The 18,655-nt window shown below is 32.4% G+C and overlaps 1 protein-coding gene across 5 annotated transcripts in view; it reads right to left on the reverse strand.

Moving 5' to 3' along the window:
• The window catches only part of LOC145278068 (uncharacterized), a 182,741-nt gene extending 165,010 nt beyond the window's left edge, over positions 1 to 17,731 (reverse strand). For 3 of the 5 annotated variants that reach the window (XM_080130319.1, XM_080130316.1, XM_080130315.1), the window contains exon 1: positions 17,012 to 17,721. In XM_080130319.1, the coding sequence (XP_079986445.1) occupies positions 17,012 to 17,078 (67 nt within the window). In that variant the 5' untranslated portion in view covers positions 17,079 to 17,721. Of the gene's footprint in view, positions 1 to 17,011 lie in introns of all 5 variants that reach the window. The other 2 variants (XM_080130318.1, XM_080130317.1) reach the window with 2 other exon arrangements.
• Between the last annotated feature and the right edge of the window lie 924 nt (positions 17,732 to 18,655).

Consider the following 18,655-nt stretch of genomic DNA (forward strand, 5'->3'; position numbering starts at 1 on the left):
AGTTTTTGATTTTCATACTGTTTCCTTTACAGTAGTGGACAATTTATTTCCTATGAGAAAAATATAAATTTTCACAACTCCACGGATTAAAGAATAACTTCTAATGCATTCCTTGCCTTTGAACATTTAACGATTTAATAAATAATGTAAAATTTTTTATCAGTCAGCTAATTTTCTTTACATACATACCTTTTATTTTTGTTTAAACTAGCAGGACCCATGCACCAGTATTGCCCGGTGAAAACCAGAAGAGATTTGGTAAAGGAACACACCAAAAAGCAAATTAAACTACGATTGTCAGTAGGGGCCACTGCCGGCCCTGGAAAATCTGGTGGTCACTGGCAATTAGTGCTGGCTTGGGGCAATTACTTGTGGGTCTTGGTGTTTACTGCTACCTTTGCAAGTGGAAATTAATGACGTCCATGATCAGCGTCAGCTTCTATTGGAATGCTCCTAACTGAAATTGTTTTCAACTGTCGGGCACTGCCAATTTTATTGTGATGGAATGGGTTTACGCGTTTTTTTAAGTGACAACCAAATTGCATAAGGGACTTAAATTTTGACACAAAAATCACATAGGGTGACATCAAGGCATAACCTTAAATCTGAATTATTGTAATGAGAATATAAAAACGTCTTGTGAAAGTGTAGCTTAATTGTGTCAGTCAGGCTGATCAGCCTTCCAAGAGATTCACTATCATGGAAGACGGTAGCATCCTTTCCATCATCACAAGGCCAATTTAATATATTCAACCATATATATATATATATATATATACCTGCATAAAATTTATATCTATAATATAAATCTCACCTGCCTGTTTAAATGTATGTTTGTATGTCTGCCTAAAACTTTGACAGAGGTGACAGATTTTCACGAGATCAGTATTTTGAAGCTCGTCCCTTCAGATGACAAATATTGAAAAATTGGTCAAAAACATTGATTCCTTCACCCTCAACTGGACACTTTTCTACAGGGAGGTTCGATTTTTTAGTCAATATTTTCGAAAGTCATTGCCTCTTTTCGGTTGTCTAGCCTTAATTTAAACGGACATCACTTCCAGTTTGGTGATGGATGCAACAGCAAACATGTCACTTTTTTTTTTTTTCACATTCTTTTCCTCCTTCGCAGTACAGGTTTGAGCCTGCCTGCCTGCCTACCTACTACCACATTTTTTTTTTTTTTCTTTTTTGCTCAACACACCTCCAAACATCCATGCAATGCTAGGCACCTAGGCTAGTATAATATATATCTGAAAACTGGCAAGTCAAAAGCTGATTTGTCAGTTTAAATGCTATTTGTGTCTGACTTTAAAAATCCAATAAAACTAGTATGTTAGATATATACAAAGAAATTTGCTAATGATTATTTCTGCGTATTTTTTTTTTTATTCCAAAGTAAACACTGATTTGCAATGTACTACCACCAGAACACAACAGAGATACCACATATCTTTTCTCTTCCTGCTGAACAGTGTACCCATGAGACAATTGAATGGTGCAAAGTGGGCATTGAAGCACATGTTCCCGCACAGAATTATTATAGCAAGTCTCATTCAACCCCATGGTTCACTACAGATTGTGCAGCTGACAGTATGCATTCCGTCAGTTCATACATCATAATTCAAATACAAATAGCCAAAAATTCATAGATGCTAGAAGTCGTAAGAGAAATAGCGACAGCGAAAAGAAAGCATGCTGAAATAATCAGGGAACGCACAGAATTGCAAAAAATAGGAACTTGTGATTTCTGGAAAATCTATAATAGTGTAGTGAATGAAAGGCAATCAGTAATTCCTCCACTATTCAACAACCAGAAGGTCGCATGCACAGCAACCGAAAAGACAGAACTGTTTGCTCAGTGATTCACCCCCAAGTCCACCTTAGAGCCAACAAACAACTCCCTCCCAAATTTCCCTATGCGGCCTGAAGCCGCACTAGACTATGTAAAAATCATCACTTCTCATGTTTGTGATATCAAAAAAACTTAGACACCTCTAAGGTGTGTGGGCCTGATCTCATCCCTGCTATACTAATTAAGAAATGCTTAGCTGAGCTAACCCCCATACTTTCCAAACTCTACAATAAATGCCTTGGTGAATCTTGCTTTGCTAATGGAAGATGGCCTCTGTAGTACCAGTGTACACGAATTCTGGTGAAAGAATAGATCCGTTCAATTATTGCCCCATTAGTCTCCTCCCCCTCTTCGCTAAAATCTTTGAGACCTTAATTAATCAAGCACTAGTCCACCACCTTGCAAAAGTAAATCTGACATCCAACACGTCATTGGGTAGAGATTTGTGGCAGATATAACCGCAGAATCATGAACTATACTCTTGTAGTATAGGTTTTTTAATACAATTTTATTAACTATCCTATGGTTTTGTGGATTATCAGTCTGTAAGGCTACAACAATTATTAATGCTATATTGACAGTGAGTTGCCTAAATACAAACATCATTTTTAATGCTATAGATTCCCTGCAAAAAAAAAAAGAAAAAAAGGCACTTAATTTTAAAACAATGATGGGAATTATAAATCCTTCCAATCTGCGCATTTAGCAATGAATATTTATTGAACATCAACATTTGGATTTATGGCTTTAAGCAATGTCGTCCTACTGCAGATATTTTGACAATAATCTGAATGCATATAACACGCACTAGATAAAGCGGGCGAAACCAGGGCTATAACCCTTGATATATCCAAGGCCTTTGGCAAAGTCTGGCATGAAGGGCTGTTAATGAAAATTAAATCATACAGTATAACTGAACGTATACTAAATATAATTAGATCCTTCTTAGACAATAGGACCATCCAGGTTGTCATTGGTGGATGTATATCCAAACAGCATAACATAATGCGAGAGTGCCTCAGGGGTCGATCCTTGAACCACTATTATTCCTGATATTCACAAACAACCTCCCTGATAATATTGTGTTCAAGATGAGTATATTTGCTGATGGTCAAATGCTCTATAACATGCATGAGGGAAGAATGGATGTACATAAATCTAAGATAATGGCAGAATCGTTAGAAAATGACCTCCAGACCATAGTGGAATGGGGTCGCAAATAGATGGTAACATTTAATGCGAGTAAGACTAAGCTGCTCTCCTTTAACAATTAAAAGACCTCTCCAACTATCGATATCCATGACAAATAACAATTAAAAGACACCTCTCCAACATCTGACCTGAGAACTCTTCCTTCAAACTCCTTAGCCTAACATTCACAGGCAATATGAACTGGAATAAATAAATTGAGAACATTGGAAAGAAGGTGAGTTCCCTCTATTGAGCTAGAAAACTACTCACCTGAGAGTATCCTGTACCTCTACAAGACCACCATTCGCCCATGTATGGAGTATTGTTGCCACATCTGTGTTGATTCATCTACCTCTTGGATAGGGTCCAAAAAAAGAGTTTTCAATCTAATAGGTCCCACTTTGTTAAAGTTTCAAACCGTAACTGCAATGTTGCATCCCTGTGCCTGTTTTGCAAATATTTTAATGGAATGTGCTCTGATGAACATATTGCACTTATTCCCCCTCGACATACATATTCCTGACAAACTCGCTTAGCAACAAAATCTCACCCCTTCATTGTTGCGGTCCCTAAATACTAGAAAGCTTTCTCTTCTAATAGTTTCTTCCCTCTAACAGATAGACTTTGGAATTCCCTTCCTACTACCTGCTTCCCTGGCTGTACTGATATGCAGAAATTTAAATGTAAACCAACATTTTGTTAATCTTTCCTAGGCATGGTGCTAAATAGTAGCCCCTTACGTCCAAGTGGCGATATGCTTTGTTAGGGGCAAACTCAAGTAAAAAGAAAATTATCTATAATTGTTATAATTCATTGATATTTTGTTTCCTTTTCTAGTTTTCACCTCATTTTTATTTACAATTTTCAGACTGTGGAAAAAATAAATTAAAAAAGGTCAGTCGTTTTAATAGTACCACTTCCGTCTTCGTAGCTCTTCAACTTTTTGAGTTGAAAAAATAGGAGACATTACTTTTGGAATGACACTTGTATTAGTAAAAGAAAAATGTTCATAAGTAGAATTCGACTTTCTCAGTATAATAGAGCCAAGTAATTCATGAAACTATTCCATATATATATATATATATATATATATATATATTCATTTAATCTCTCCAAAAAGGGGGAAAAAGGGGAACAGGAGAGGAAAGAAAGAGAAATGGGGAGCCAGCTGACCGGTTTCGACGCTTCTCAAAGCTGTATAGAGGGAATTTTTAAAACAAAGAATGAAAAAGCGTTTTGTTTTCGTTTGCCTTAGTTGGGTACAGTAAGTGAGAAATTTGCCAAACAAATAAGTTCAGCAGTTCATGGATGTTATTTTGCTGCCAATGTGCGTGTTGTGTTCTCTACGAGAACTTTATTACCATCTTCTCGAAAAGACGTTTTACCCCCACCACCACCACCACCATAATAGTAACGTTATTTACAATCTTGAATGTGGTTGCAGTGCCAACTACTTGGGTCGAACGACATTAAGATTAGATCGAAGAATCCAACAACATGTACCCAGTAAAATTAGGAATGGAACCTACCGGGCAACAGACATTGTTACTAACACATACGGGTCTTCAATTACTGATCATTTACTTAAAAACCCGTCTTGTGCAGCAAACTTTAGCACAGACTCTTTCTATTCAGAGTCGTGCTCATTCAATATATTACTTTAAGATCTTGGAAACTATTCATGTTCGACTTAGAAAACCTTCCCTTTGCAAGCAAAGGGAATGCCTTCTGGGTTTGAACGTGATTAATCTCTAGGGTATTCGACCATAACGCGGTTTTATTCTAATCGTTTTCCCATTTTTTTTTTCTCCCCGTAAATTGAATAAAACGCAATTTTAATCGCTTTTTCATTCTTCGTTTTAAAAATTCCCTTGATACAGCTTTGAGAAGCAAGGGTTGAAACCAGTCAGCTGGCTCTCCATTTCTCTTAATTATATATAGATTAATATATATATATATTATATTCAAATTTACTTTTAATCATGAATCAGAAAAGTCTTCCCCTCCTAATTGCAATATTTAAATTTTGTATCCCTAAAAACATTATGAAATATATATTATATATATATATATATATATATATATATATATCTTTACTATTATATAAAAGGAATAGTGTGTTTTTGACATGACAAGCATGTTTTTGATTAAAACGACAAAAAAAAAAAAAAAAAAATCGATCCGTCGACTATTTCAACAAGCACCAATCCCTCTACTAGATTCGTTAACGAGCATATCGTAAATGTTTTATTGCAAAAAGGCAAAATATTCTTTTTTTGTAATAGGCATCGCACGAAAAAAAAAAAAAAAAAAAAAAAAAAAAGTCAGTCGGGAAGCTCTGCTCTAACACTTAAACCAAACTTCAAGTGCAAAATCAGACTCGATTCGCACAAATGACAAAACAAAAAAAGTTATGCGTTGATGGCGGCGGGGTCCAAAATATGACATTTTAAAATAAGAGTAACATTTTCCTTTTGGAATTATTTACGGTCATTAATTGACAAAAGCCGCTTCTCCAGCTGGTCTCATTCTTTCAAACGCAGTGAGGGGCTTGACCCCGTTTGTACGTTCTAATTCTTAAAGGCGCGCTTGTTCGTCCCCTTCCCTTTAGTGCTCTCCCTCTCCTTATCTTATTCAACACAGACGAACCCTTGTACCAGAACACACTAAAAACTCACTAACTTCTTTCGAACCATTACTCTTTTAGAATCCCTTCTAAATCGATCAAGGTTTCAAAATCTGCTCAAATGTTCAAAAATAGTCACATTTAATTGCTCGGTTAGAATCTATTTCATCAAACACTTATCGTTGGCAATTATTGACCTTGAAGTACAATAGAACCCCGGGATATGGTGACCCCAGGATAAGTTTTTTAAGGTTATGATGTAGAATACGATGTTCTTCCGGACTCTGGTTACGGTACTTGCCTCGCCTTACGGTGTTATTTATAATGTTATTTGATTATATACATGTGTATTATATACTGTATTTTGTTATTAATTTTTTATGCCGTATCCCGGGGTTATAATGTACTTTTCTTTTTTAAAGCTTCTTACATCAAGTGGCTTCATACTTTGGAGTGATTTCTATAAATTTTTCTTTTACAAGGAGGTCACCACTTATCAAGGCCCGAAGGTCACTCGAGGATAAGAGTGCTTGGTGGTCACCAAGATAACGTAATGATTGCTAGTTGTGGAAGTTGAGGTAGAATTTGATTATTTAAAAGAACTTGTTTGCATTAAACTTGAAGACGACCATGTTGTACTTGGCAAGAAAGCAAGTCAGCGGAACAGTTCAATAAGGGGGGGGGCAGTTTTAGGAAGGAGTTTTGTTTATGGAATTTTAGATTTAGACACAGAGTGAGAGAAATTGTTGATAGTGATTGTAGCTAGTCAAGGACCCGTGGCACAGTGGTTAGAGTACTCGGAAAAATCAATTGTACAAAATGATTTTCTCCTGAAGGCTGAAGGTTCAATCCTCAGTACGAGCGACCGAAAAATACAATAGTGAATTACTTAGGACCTCTCTCCAGACATGGCTGCCTGAAGAAGAGCATGCTACCCCCGTGAAGTAAAGGGTTCTGCTCGAAATTCCGTCCAAATTCCCAAGTTCAACAGAAACATTCCAGAGTTCAATAAGATTGAACCTGAAGAAGGTCGGAGGTTACATTGACCGAAACGTTGTGAAAATCACACTCAAGATGAGACCAATAGTCTGATGAATCCAAATGATACAAGTTGGACACAAGGTCAGATTTGTGTGAATTCACAGTGCTTGTCCCTTACTTCCCCTAAAAAAATAAAGCCCAGGATACGTTTTTTTCAGGTTACGATGTGGAATACAAAGTCTTTATGATGTATATGCCCGTGGCAAAAGAAAATAATGTACCTCCAAATCACAAATTGATCAAATAGTTTTATTAAAAATCAAATTTTATGGCAAAGCGACGATCAACGATCTTGCGACGCCATTTTGGGGATAAAAAAAAAAATTAAAAAAAAAAAAAAAAAAAAAAAAAAAAAAAAAAATTATCCAGAATAACTTAGCTTGCCTTTGGTAACATTTATTTGGTAATATTTATTTGCTTCTTGACCATTTTTTGTTTCGTCAACTATTCTGAGAAATCAAAATTTCACTTATAAATAAGGTACAAGGCTATAAAAAATGTGAGTAATGGGTGTCGTTTGTCATCTTATTCTTAATCTTGACAATCTTAATATTGAAAATCATACTTGTCATGGTCGAAAGGAATGTTAAAAATAGAGTTGTCAGACAAACAGGTTTTAGAATAAAAAGACAAGTTTCATTCTAACATTTAAAAACAGTTTTATGGATTATATTTGTTAGTATGATTTGTACAGAGAAACGGTTGTGGAAAGAGTTTCTGTGTAGAGACGTTGATGATTATACAGGCCTTTTGAAAGAGAGAAGAGTTCAGGTGTATGTTTGAAATTATGGTCCATAGCTATAATGCTGTCCGTCACGAAAGATTAGATAGTACTGTAGGATGAGAAAGAGTTTGTGTGTGTGCCGCATGGAAGTCCGTGTGTGGAGGTAGCCATGTTGGCTTATTTGTATTCACATTTTAGCCAAACCCCGAGCCCGAAGGCCGTGTGAATTCTGTTTGAGTCAAGAAAGGTTGGGGGCAACAGGTCCATTCCTCATGAAGTCCTTGGCAGTTCAAGAAATGGGAAGAAAGAGAGAGAGAGTGTTGCCGGTTTAACTTTTTATAAACTCAGTCACGTGACAGAGCCGACTTCTGATTGGACAAACCAGGAAGGAAGTGCCTTCGAAATCTCCAGCTGCGAGAATTCGCTCCTGCTTATGTTTGTCATAATTTCATCTGCTATAAGGTCATTTCCAACTGAAAAGCTCATATTGCATCAATAATTACTTCTAAAATTATCGGCGATCACGCATATTAACTTACTCGAACCAAGGCTGGTTGTCCAAATCATAGGAAGTAGATAGCGTTAGTCAATTTGACAACCCAACCAAATAACGTTACACCATTGTTTGTTTCATTTCAATATTGTCTTTAATAAACTAGCAGACACTTGGCATTGCTCGTTTACAAAATATATTTAACATTTTAATTTATGCAGATTTCATATTATTATAGAGCTAATTCTCTACTGATTATTATATTGTACACAATATATAGCAATGATTTCGAAAAGTAAAAAAATAAGTTAAAAAAATAACTTGTGTACTATCTGTTACAATCAAAACCAAAATAGTGCTCCACACTTTGTCGTTACTGTTTTAGCTTTCATCAAACGGATAAGAAATAGTCAAAAATGAACCAAACAACTAACTAGCGTGGAGGTGGGGGGGTGTAAAGTTTGTTTCACGGAGTCTTTAAAAATCTACCAAAAATCAGATAATTATCTAATCAATATAGAATTTTCACCAATTATTAAGGGACGAATGAATTTTATAAAGGTGTAACATGTTTTCTTTTTTTCATAATAGATATATATTTGTCTACATAACCTCACCCTTCTCCATTTGTGGTCGTCCTACCTTTAAAATAAGAAACCAGAACTGAGCATATATTTCCTGTGTATGAAGATTGTAGGGGGGAAATATAGCTGCTTTTCAAATTATGAGATTGAAAATAATTTTCAAGGGGGTTTCATTTTTTGATCTTTAATGTTTTTGAAGTGTGAAATTCATTGAATATGTGAATAATTATCTTTCAGATTAGCATAAAAAATCTTTTCATTATTTTACGAAAAACACTACTTTTAAATTTTCAAAATATAAATGAAAAATTTTCTTTTAGAAATCCCAATTTTGCCAATCTACCATTAAATAGAGAATGTTTAAAAATTACAAAAATTGTTTCTGCAATTTGTCGTTTACATGAGTTTTCGTAAGGTAAGGTGGCCAACAGGTATTACAAACAAAAAATATAAAGCTAAAAATATTGAAGGTATTTTACCATAAATGGCGTTTGGAATTATTCAATTATGTTTAAAAAATGGTATTTGCCCATTTAGTTACATTAAAAATTTTCAATTCATGGAAACACTTAAATATTTAGACACATCTATACTTTCTAATATCTTGTAATCCGCCATGGTGCTGTCGTCCACGTGTTTACGAAATTGTCTAGTTATAAAAATAAAATTTGAAATTCGGGTAACTTATATTCTAATATTTTTACATATTCTTATAGCAAATCATCCTAAATTTTATTAAAAACATAAAAAGCTTAGTTTGAGTCAAAAGCCTTTTAAAATATTAAATTTAATTTTCGTCTTCAGCGAAAATTACAAAAATTGTGTCAAGTATGTTTTAAATGGAAAAATTTAAGATTTAAAATTCTATTAAAAATTATAGAAAAAGAAATATGCTGCTTTTAATATAAAATTCAGGATTTTATTTTTCTGGTAAAAAAAAAAAAAAAAAAAAGTTGTTCAGAAATTATGGATTTTTATTTTTTTAAGATTTGATTTTTAGCCCGTAAAAACAGCTGTTGAGGGGGTTAAAATTATATAAATAACTTGTTTTTTGTTGGTCTATTGACTATTGCTAACTTTAACATAAATGTATTTGCATATAAGAGCACTTCACTTGCTGTTCCATTTTTTTATTTATTTTTTTTTTTTATTTTGAACCCCCCTTAACAGCTATTTTTTTTTTTTACCGGCCAAAAGCCAAATCTAATTTTATCCAAATTCCAAATTTCATTTGGCCCGCCTTGCGCCACTTTACGACCTTGCATCTCGGAGATGCACTAAAAAAAAAAAAAAAAAAAAAAAAAAAAAATGGAGACAGACAGACACATATAGTGAGTTTTATATATTAAATTTGTAAACGGATTATTTTTTCAAATAACTTCACCCAATTACGTTTCACAAATGTTTCTAATTTTTTTAATTTTAATTTTTTTTTTTTTTTTACTTAAAGCAACATAATACTATAAAGTTTTATCGGTAATGTCATTAAATAGGGTTTGTGGGGATGAGAAAATAAGTGTATAGGCATTAAAAATGTTTCTTATCTTAAACGTTATCACGAGGAGTCATTTCGAGTGAAAAGTTAAATTTTACTCATTTAAACTAGAGAAATGCACGATGAAAATGTGTAAACATTGAATGAGTACTGTAATGGAGATGGCTGCCACCCGAAATTTCGTAGAGCAAGTAGCATCCTTGACCTTGCAATCAAAAATCAAGATCGAGTGAAACGGAACGAACCGAGTAGGTACAAATAAATTTGGCGAAATTATTGATTGCATTGCGTGCATTTAATCTACATAAATTATTTTCCAGTTTAAAAAAAAAAAAAAAAAAAAAACTTAAGTGGTTTAAATTATTTTTCATACATTTATTCTACATAAGTAAAAATAAAAATTGTTTAATTTATTTTGTACTTATAGAAATATTAATAACATCTGTTTCCTTGTCATTTTATGAATTGTCAGGTTTGCTCTACGAAATTGCAGGTGGCACCTATCTCCATTTTTAGTCATTCAAGGTTTACGCATTTTAATCGTGCATTTCTCGAGTTTAGATGAGTAAAATAAATGAACTTTTTGTTACTAGAAATGACTTGTTTAAGATAAGAAACATTTTTAATGCCTGAAGTTTAGATGGGTAAAATAAAATCATTCGACACTTGATAAATTTTTACCTGGTTTCCTTTAAGACTGTTACATGTTTTCGGGTATGCTGAAAACGAATATCGCATTTAAATTTTCCACAAACAAGTAGTTTTACGAATATTAAGCAAGGTCAGTTCTTATATTATTGCTGGTGGCCATATAGCACGCGCGTACTAAGATGGCCACCAACAATAACATAAGGAATGACCTTGCTTAAAATCCGGAAAACTAATTGTTTGAGGAAACTTTAAATGCGATATTCGTTTTCAGCATACCCGAAAAGCACAGTAATGTAGTTTTTAAAGGAAAATGCTAAGGTGGAAATCAGATAAAAATTTACCACACTTTTTAAAAAAAAAAAAAAAAAATCGTTTCGAAAGAAAATGTATGACAAAATTTTTATGGGATTTGTTTATTTTTTTTTTTATTTTTTTTTTTATGGCAATTTTCAAATTAAAACTATCAGAATGTATTCCGTAATTAAAATACCTTTCGAAATTTGAAAGTAATTTCGAAGCCTTTAACCTGACGAATACCTCATTTAAACTAGCTTTAGAATTCTTAATGAATCCTCACGTATTGAAAGTTTCAGAAGCTACTTAGAAATGGAGATTAAAACAACGTGGCCAAATTTAGTTATAGGTACTTGTGCAGTTTACTAGTCGAGCTGAAATAACGTTATTTAGAAAGCCAGGTGCTAGTGCAGAGAGTGATCCGCGCTATTTTTTAAATCGTATTTCCAAGTTTAAAGTTTTATCGGTTTTTTTTATTCAATTGTAAGGTTGAAGTAGGTACAAAACACCCTCCCCATGTTAAGAATGACTTTTTAAATAATAACGTTATTATTTACGTCCGGATCACTCTCTGCACTAGTACCGAAAGCCATTCTGAATATGAGGAGGGGGGCCTTGTTAACTATTCCGTTCTTTCATCGAACAAGTTAAAAGATGCCGTAGAAATTGAATTTAAATTAGAAAAGTCTGTCTAAAATGTATATATATTTTTTAAATAGCATCATGTGTAGTAGTGCAGTGCACGGACCAGTCACCACCAGCATCTTAATAAATAAATGAATAACAGTTAAAAGAAAAAGGGGCTAAAGAAAAATGAAAGTAAAAAAAAATCCGGGTAGGCTCAGACAGTAATTGAATAAAAAGGGGGAGGTGGGAGATACAAAGAAAACCCTTGCACTGCACAAAAGGGCAAATACATGTTATTTGTGCGATCAAAACTAAACATTTCTGAATTTGTTAACAAAAACATCAATTTTAATCCATTTATAAGTACATTTTATTAAAAGACGTTAAATTTTAATAAAATACGGAATATAGACTTTATTCCATATAAGAAATTCCAAGCCCCCCCCCCCAAAAAAAAATACTTCTGACAATGCAATTATGCAATATGTTAAGTCGATTATTAATGCAGGAACGAGGGAGGGAGGAATAAACATTATTATTATCTATTATTATCATCGAGTATTATTGTTAATCATCATTGTTATTTATACAAAGCAAGAAAAAATATGATAAATGAAACTATTAGAGAATGTCACGTGTGTGTATGCGTGTTTCTCGCCTATACGTAACAGTAACACCGATTTTATTTATTGTTACTCGAATATTTATTCTATTCAAATATAAAATAAAGAAAATTAAACTTTTCATCACACAAAAAATGTAAATATTGCACAGCTAGTTTTAAATAAATATAAATTACATTTGGGAGGAGGGGGTACGTCTGTAGCCCCCACCTCCACCCCACTCGGCCTTCTAAAAAAATAATAAATACAGGTCGTATAAAAATAAAAAAGGATTTATAAAAATCAATTAGAAACTTTTGTCATATTGTTGTGACTTATCTAAATACCAGGGTCAATCAGTACGTTGGTCTTGACATAATGAAGTTCGCATAAAAGTACATGGGGGGGGGAGATTTTGTAGAAAAATGAAAACAAAAGTTCAAAATGAATTCATTTTATTGATATTTTAAAGTATTATTTTTAAAAAGCTCGTGAGTTTAATTAAAGCAATGATTTAAATACAAAGACTCGATTGGATAACACCAAAACTTACACAATGGAATGTTTTGTTATATATATATATATATATATATATTTTTTTTTTTTTTTTTTTTGTGTAATTGCTAAGCTTTTCACATGTTTTGTATTTCTCGTCTCTACGTGACTTACATTGTTTTATTTACTATTATTGATTAATATTCGATTTCAATAATTGGTTAATAGTATTAATTATTTAAATCAAATACCCAATCACGCTAACTACTAAAACAAAAAGAGAAAAATTAAACCCACCAGAATTTAAAAAAAAAAAAAAAAAAAAAAAAAAAAAAGTTGAAAATTAAAGCATACGACCATTAAAAAAAATACTCGTATATTTTTAGGCTCCAATTTTAGATTTGTTGATAAATTTTTTTTTTTTAAATAAAAACATTAAGGATAATGTTTTTATTTAAGAAAACAAAAGGTTATTATAAATCTCTGATCAAACAAGGACTCAAATGTCATTCGTTTCACGTGGTAGTTCGGTTGCAGTTCTAACGAAAGATCAAATTACCAATATCATAAGCTTTCATATAAAATGAAGAAATACAGAAACAAACGTAAACTATTATCAAATAGTTTTTATAATCAAAGATTAAAAAAGTATAATTACTTAATTTGCGTTTCTCGCTTCTCCGGGGCTTACATTTTATTTTTATTAATATTTTTTAAGTATACGACATTGAATCTACCAGAATGCATACAACTTTCTTCATAAACAAGTCACCCATTTTAATATGTTTAATAGTTTTAAAAATGAATTACTTACCCCATAAACCGTCGACATTTGAAAATAATTTAGGAGCATTTAAAAAAATTATCAAATGAAAACTTATTTTATTTTAGAATTCTTAGCAAATCATTTAAAAATGATTGAAAGTTGTTTTTTTTTAACTGTTTACATCCAATAATTTTATAGAGATATAGAGATTAAAATATTACCATAAATCTGTTTAATAACAAATTGGTCCAATTCATAATTTAATGATCAAATGATACAGCAATAAAATTTAAACTAAAAAAAATCCTATTTGAAAATAATGGTTAAAGAAGCGCAAAGTAAAAAAAAATTTCAAATAGAATTTAAAGTGTTTTCTATTATTTTTGTATTAAATAAATTTCTGACATCTCCTTTGTGTGTCTTCCGCCTACACGTAACTAATAACATCATCATTGGTACTTATGCATCTATATTACCGTGCTATTTTTAATAGTATTTCCGAGTTTAATTCAATTTTTGGGACATTTTTGTTTATTAAATTGTTAAGTGAAAGTACAGAATAGTTAACAAAACATCCCATTATTTACATGTTTTAAAAAAAGCTTTCTAAATAACGATATTGTTTCAGCACGGCTGCGGGCTGCACGTCCATTGAGAAAGCCATTCTTAACATGGGAAAAGGATTGCGTTTTGCAACTCCCCTGTAACAATTTAATAACCAAAAAGATATTGCAAAAATCGGTTCGCATTTTGCATGAGTAGCCCCCCTCCTTTTACAAATAATCGAATATTTATTGATTAAAAAAAAGAAAAAAAAAAAAAAAAAACTAAAACGAATTTTGAAAAATCCTATATAAAAAAAAATTTACTATATTTTGACTTTTTTTTTCCTTCACCCGGACAACGCCGGTTGACTACAGCTAAATTAGAATAAGTTAAACAAAGAAGCAGTAGAAAGCGCAACGTTCCATTGTTATTTTATTTACATCCATGATATAAACAGAGTTCAAAAATATTTGTTTTATATAAACTCATATTTTATGGCGATGACATTGTGTTTAATTGGCACACAATGGGATCGCCATAAAATGACAAATCTTTTTTTTTTAATTTTCAAACCTCATGTCACAATTTTCAAAACGTAGTCGTAAAAATAAATAAACACATAAAAGGATCAATGGAAACATGTCGATTGCAACTCGATATAATCAATTAGAAATCATCAGTTCAATAAATCGATCACTTTTCGCTGTACTTTTATAAACAAAATACAAATTTTGCATATGTTTCGTACCCGACATTAAACACAGAAAATAACAAAAAGAAAAGTCGGTGATTTTATTATAGGGGTTTCCTATTCTTTTCTTAAAGGTCAACTATTGAACCTTGATCTTGTAGGTGTTCACTGTTCATTCGTGTTCTGACTGGCATAAACTAAGCATGTACAGTCAAAAACATGGAATGGCAATTTTAAAGTTTTTTTTTTTTATATTTAAATCTCAAATTTCTTCTAAGTAAAATTTAAATCTACAAAGGTTATACGCAATATTTTTCTAATTAAAACAATCACAAAGAAATGCAGGAGGTTAGATTTGCCTTTCTTTTTGGTAAAAGATTAAAGTATATCACTTGTTATATAAGGGTAGAATTATGAATTAGGCAATGAAAAATAGATTAGTCATTGATACCGGCGGTTTGAGATGTGGGAAAATGTTTGGAGGGGGGTATTTTACGGCCATCTCTTTTATACATCTCGATAATGAAAGGCCCTCGTACAGTTTAATATCCTCCAGCACATTTAGAAAAAAAAGAAAAAAAAAAAAAAAACATAAAAATAAGGAGTCCCTTCCCTTCCACTGGCGGAACTCTATGTACTTTATTCAGATGGACCGTGATATTATTTTAGATGGGATTTTTGAGTTAGTTAAATTCAGTTTTTACAGTTTTTGTTTATTAAATCGTTAAGCACAGATAGGTTTTAAAAAAAGGGGGGGGGGGGCATTTGAACATATATATTTGTTTGTTGGGGGGGGGGGCGAGAAAGAAAGTAAAAAACGTCTGTATTACAAATTAAACGCCTTTTTTATCGTTTAATACAATTTTAAGAACAATTAGTTCATGTGGCATACATTTATTCGATAGTAATAAGTTTTTAAGACAAAGAAACAGATTCTTCTATAAGAATGTGAAGTGGAAATATGTTTTTGTTGTTGTTGTTATTTTAATCTATTTGATATTTATGCAATGATATTTTTATAGCAGGGTATGCAAAGATACCGTGCTATAAAAATAAAAAGGTGCTTATGCACTTTTGTTACCGTGCTATTTTTTTTTTAAAATAGCATTAAGTTTTATTATTATTATTAAATTATTAGGTGGAAGTACATAATTACAAAATACTCTTCCCATGTTAAGAATGGCTTTCTAAATCATAACTATTTCAGCACGGTAACACAAGTGCATAAATATATATTTTTTTAATGTTAGAAACCTATTCTTATGTGCAGGCTGCAGGGGAGGGAGTTTTTTGTGTTTTGTTAACTAATCTGTACTTTCCTCTAACAATTACATCATCTACATTCTCACATTCTCTGCATAATCTACTCACATGTGTATGTGTGTAAATATATATTGTAAAAATAGGATAATCATTTTCCTGTCTGGCCTTCGAGCTAAGATAACCGTGTAGTATCTGTTCTGATGCTACACCTCACCTTCACCTCAGTCAGTAGAAGTAATCCTTCATGACGGAGACAATTTTTATTCCTATAGCCCATTTTTAGGAGCTAGATTTTTCCCACATTAAAAAAACAACCTTGTGTCGGACTCTACCCTCGTGGGGAGGCAAGTAAATAGGAACACCTACGTAAAATAAAGTTTCCAGGTTTCGTAAACATTTGAATCCGTATCATTAATGCTAATGCTGTGGTGTGTGGTGCTTCTACAGAATTTGAACCGAACCCTAGGTTAGGATTAGTTTAAAGTAAAAACAGTTAGATTCAAATTTTGTAAAAGTACCTGGTACCAATATTATCGAAAAAAAAAAGGGGGGGTATTTTCGGCTTCAGAATCAAATAAAAGTGATTTTGTTTGAAATTTGAAAGTGTAAACAAGAAAAAAAGACCGACAAAGCGTATATATAAATATGTGTGTGTGTGTGTGTGTGTGTGTGTGTGTACGCACTGCACGCGCGTACATTAACCATTTAGACAGCTGTTTCAACGTTTCACGACTCACCAGTGTAACTAGACGCATGTTAATTCCTATTTTAGTCAAGTAAATTATTTAGTGAAATAAGTACTAGTGAATTCAAAATAATTTACGTGACTAAAACAGAAATTAATGTACTTAGATACATTTTAATTTCAGCCTAATTACAAGAAAATGTATCGAAATTACCTTTAAGCGTTATCGAATTTATATTTTTTATTGACAAGGTGTTTTGTGAAGGGGGTCTCTTTTTTCGCGTTACAAAGTAATTTACAAACGTTAAACGTTTTAAAGAAAAGAAATATATAATAGACAAATTTGTGCAAATAATATTTTAAAAACAAATTATTAACATACCTGTTTGGGAATAAGTCAAGTGAAGGGTGGTGGCCAGAAAAAGTAGAAACCCAACTACTTTTGCCATTGCAATAAACGACAATGCAAGTTTATTCCACGGTTTAAAAAGAAGGGGGGGGGTCAAAAAATAAAATCAGCAGCAGTGAAGGGAAAAAGAAAGAAAGGAGACAATGAATGGATGTTTTCTTCCTTCTTCTTTATATATAAATATTATACTTAAAAGGAAAATTACTTTCAAATATTTTTTAATCGCTTTCTTTTTTATATATAAAATATTTGAAAATCACATTTATTAATTAAAGGAAGAATGTTGTGTTTTTTTTTTCATTTCTAGTTTCAAAACAATAAGGTTGTTTTTTTTTTTTTTGCAAGTACTTACTTGTCCGTGTATCAAACAGGGAAAAAGATATCATTTATCATTCGTGAAATATCAATATCTTAAGTTCATTTTGCTTTTTGTTTTTCCCAGAATAAGTAATAATTTAAAAAATAATAAAAATAAAAAAAAAATACGCGCATGTGTTATTGTGATTTCGTTGGTTTTGGTTTAAGGCGAAAAAAAGAAAGGGCCCAGGAGGAAGAAGAAAGGGCTGGATTCTCCTTTCTCAGTAATGATAAAACAGCAAAACCACTAGGTTATTGATAACAACAACAAATAAAGACTCGCCTGACTAAGCGAGCAGACGAGGAAAAGCCATTACGGCCTTCTATGTGAGATTAGAAGAGACGGGAAGGAGATGGGGGGGGGGCGTACAGAAGCGCTCAAAAATGATAAAGAACGAACAGCAATGTGAAGCTGTTCGGTAAACTTCGGTAATTTCCGTCGATCGTCACTGATGCTGCTGCTCATTGAATATTTTTTGACGTATAAATTAAACTAATTAGAAACCTCTTAAACTTCTTTTTCTTTTAATAAAAGACAGAAAGTTTAACAACATAGCGAAAGTTTATTCCTTTTCGTTTCTTGCCTTTTTTTTTTTAATATTTATTTTTTGGTAAATATTACCTTACGTTACAACAGAACACCGACCACTCTAATTTGGATCTTTAGGGGTATTCGGGATTGCTACAACGAATCTGATAATCAAACCCGTCACAAATTTACCATTTGCATGGTATGAACCCCTGGACCCTGGGACTATTTTACGCCATTTCACTGCCTTCAGTAGTGTTTTCTTACATGATGCGTTCGCGTGCGCATGCGCGTGGTGAAGTGACTTATCACATCGCGGAGGGATCTTGAGCAGACATTTGCAATAACAAAGTTTTTAAAAAATGTGGTTCATTTTTGGTGTTACGTACTTTTTATTACTTTTTAATTGATCTAAAAAAGTTTTCACGAGTTTACAAAAATATATTTTTATGTTTTCTGTTCTTTTGGGGGAGTATTCAATTATAGAACTTGTGTAGTTTAACAGGTGCTTCTGCAGTTTGATTAACCGATTTCCGTAAGTAACACACCGATATTTACAGAGTAAAATACCGTTTAACATTTCACAAAAATTCTGTTTATGTTGGGGAAGGAAACGGTGGTAATGAATTTTGGGTTCTCAGGGGGTGAATTTTCAACTCATTTATAATTTTAATTTTTTTGTTTTTGTTTTTATTTAAAGAATTCTGAGCCCATCATGAGTATCAAAAAAA

Source organism: Euprymna scolopes, chromosome 6, assembly GCF_053919585.1.
Source record: "Euprymna scolopes isolate OS-2025 chromosome 6, ASM5391958v1, whole genome shotgun sequence".
In the NCBI taxonomy this organism is placed as follows: Eukaryota; Metazoa; Mollusca; class Cephalopoda; order Sepiida; family Sepiolidae; genus Euprymna; species Euprymna scolopes.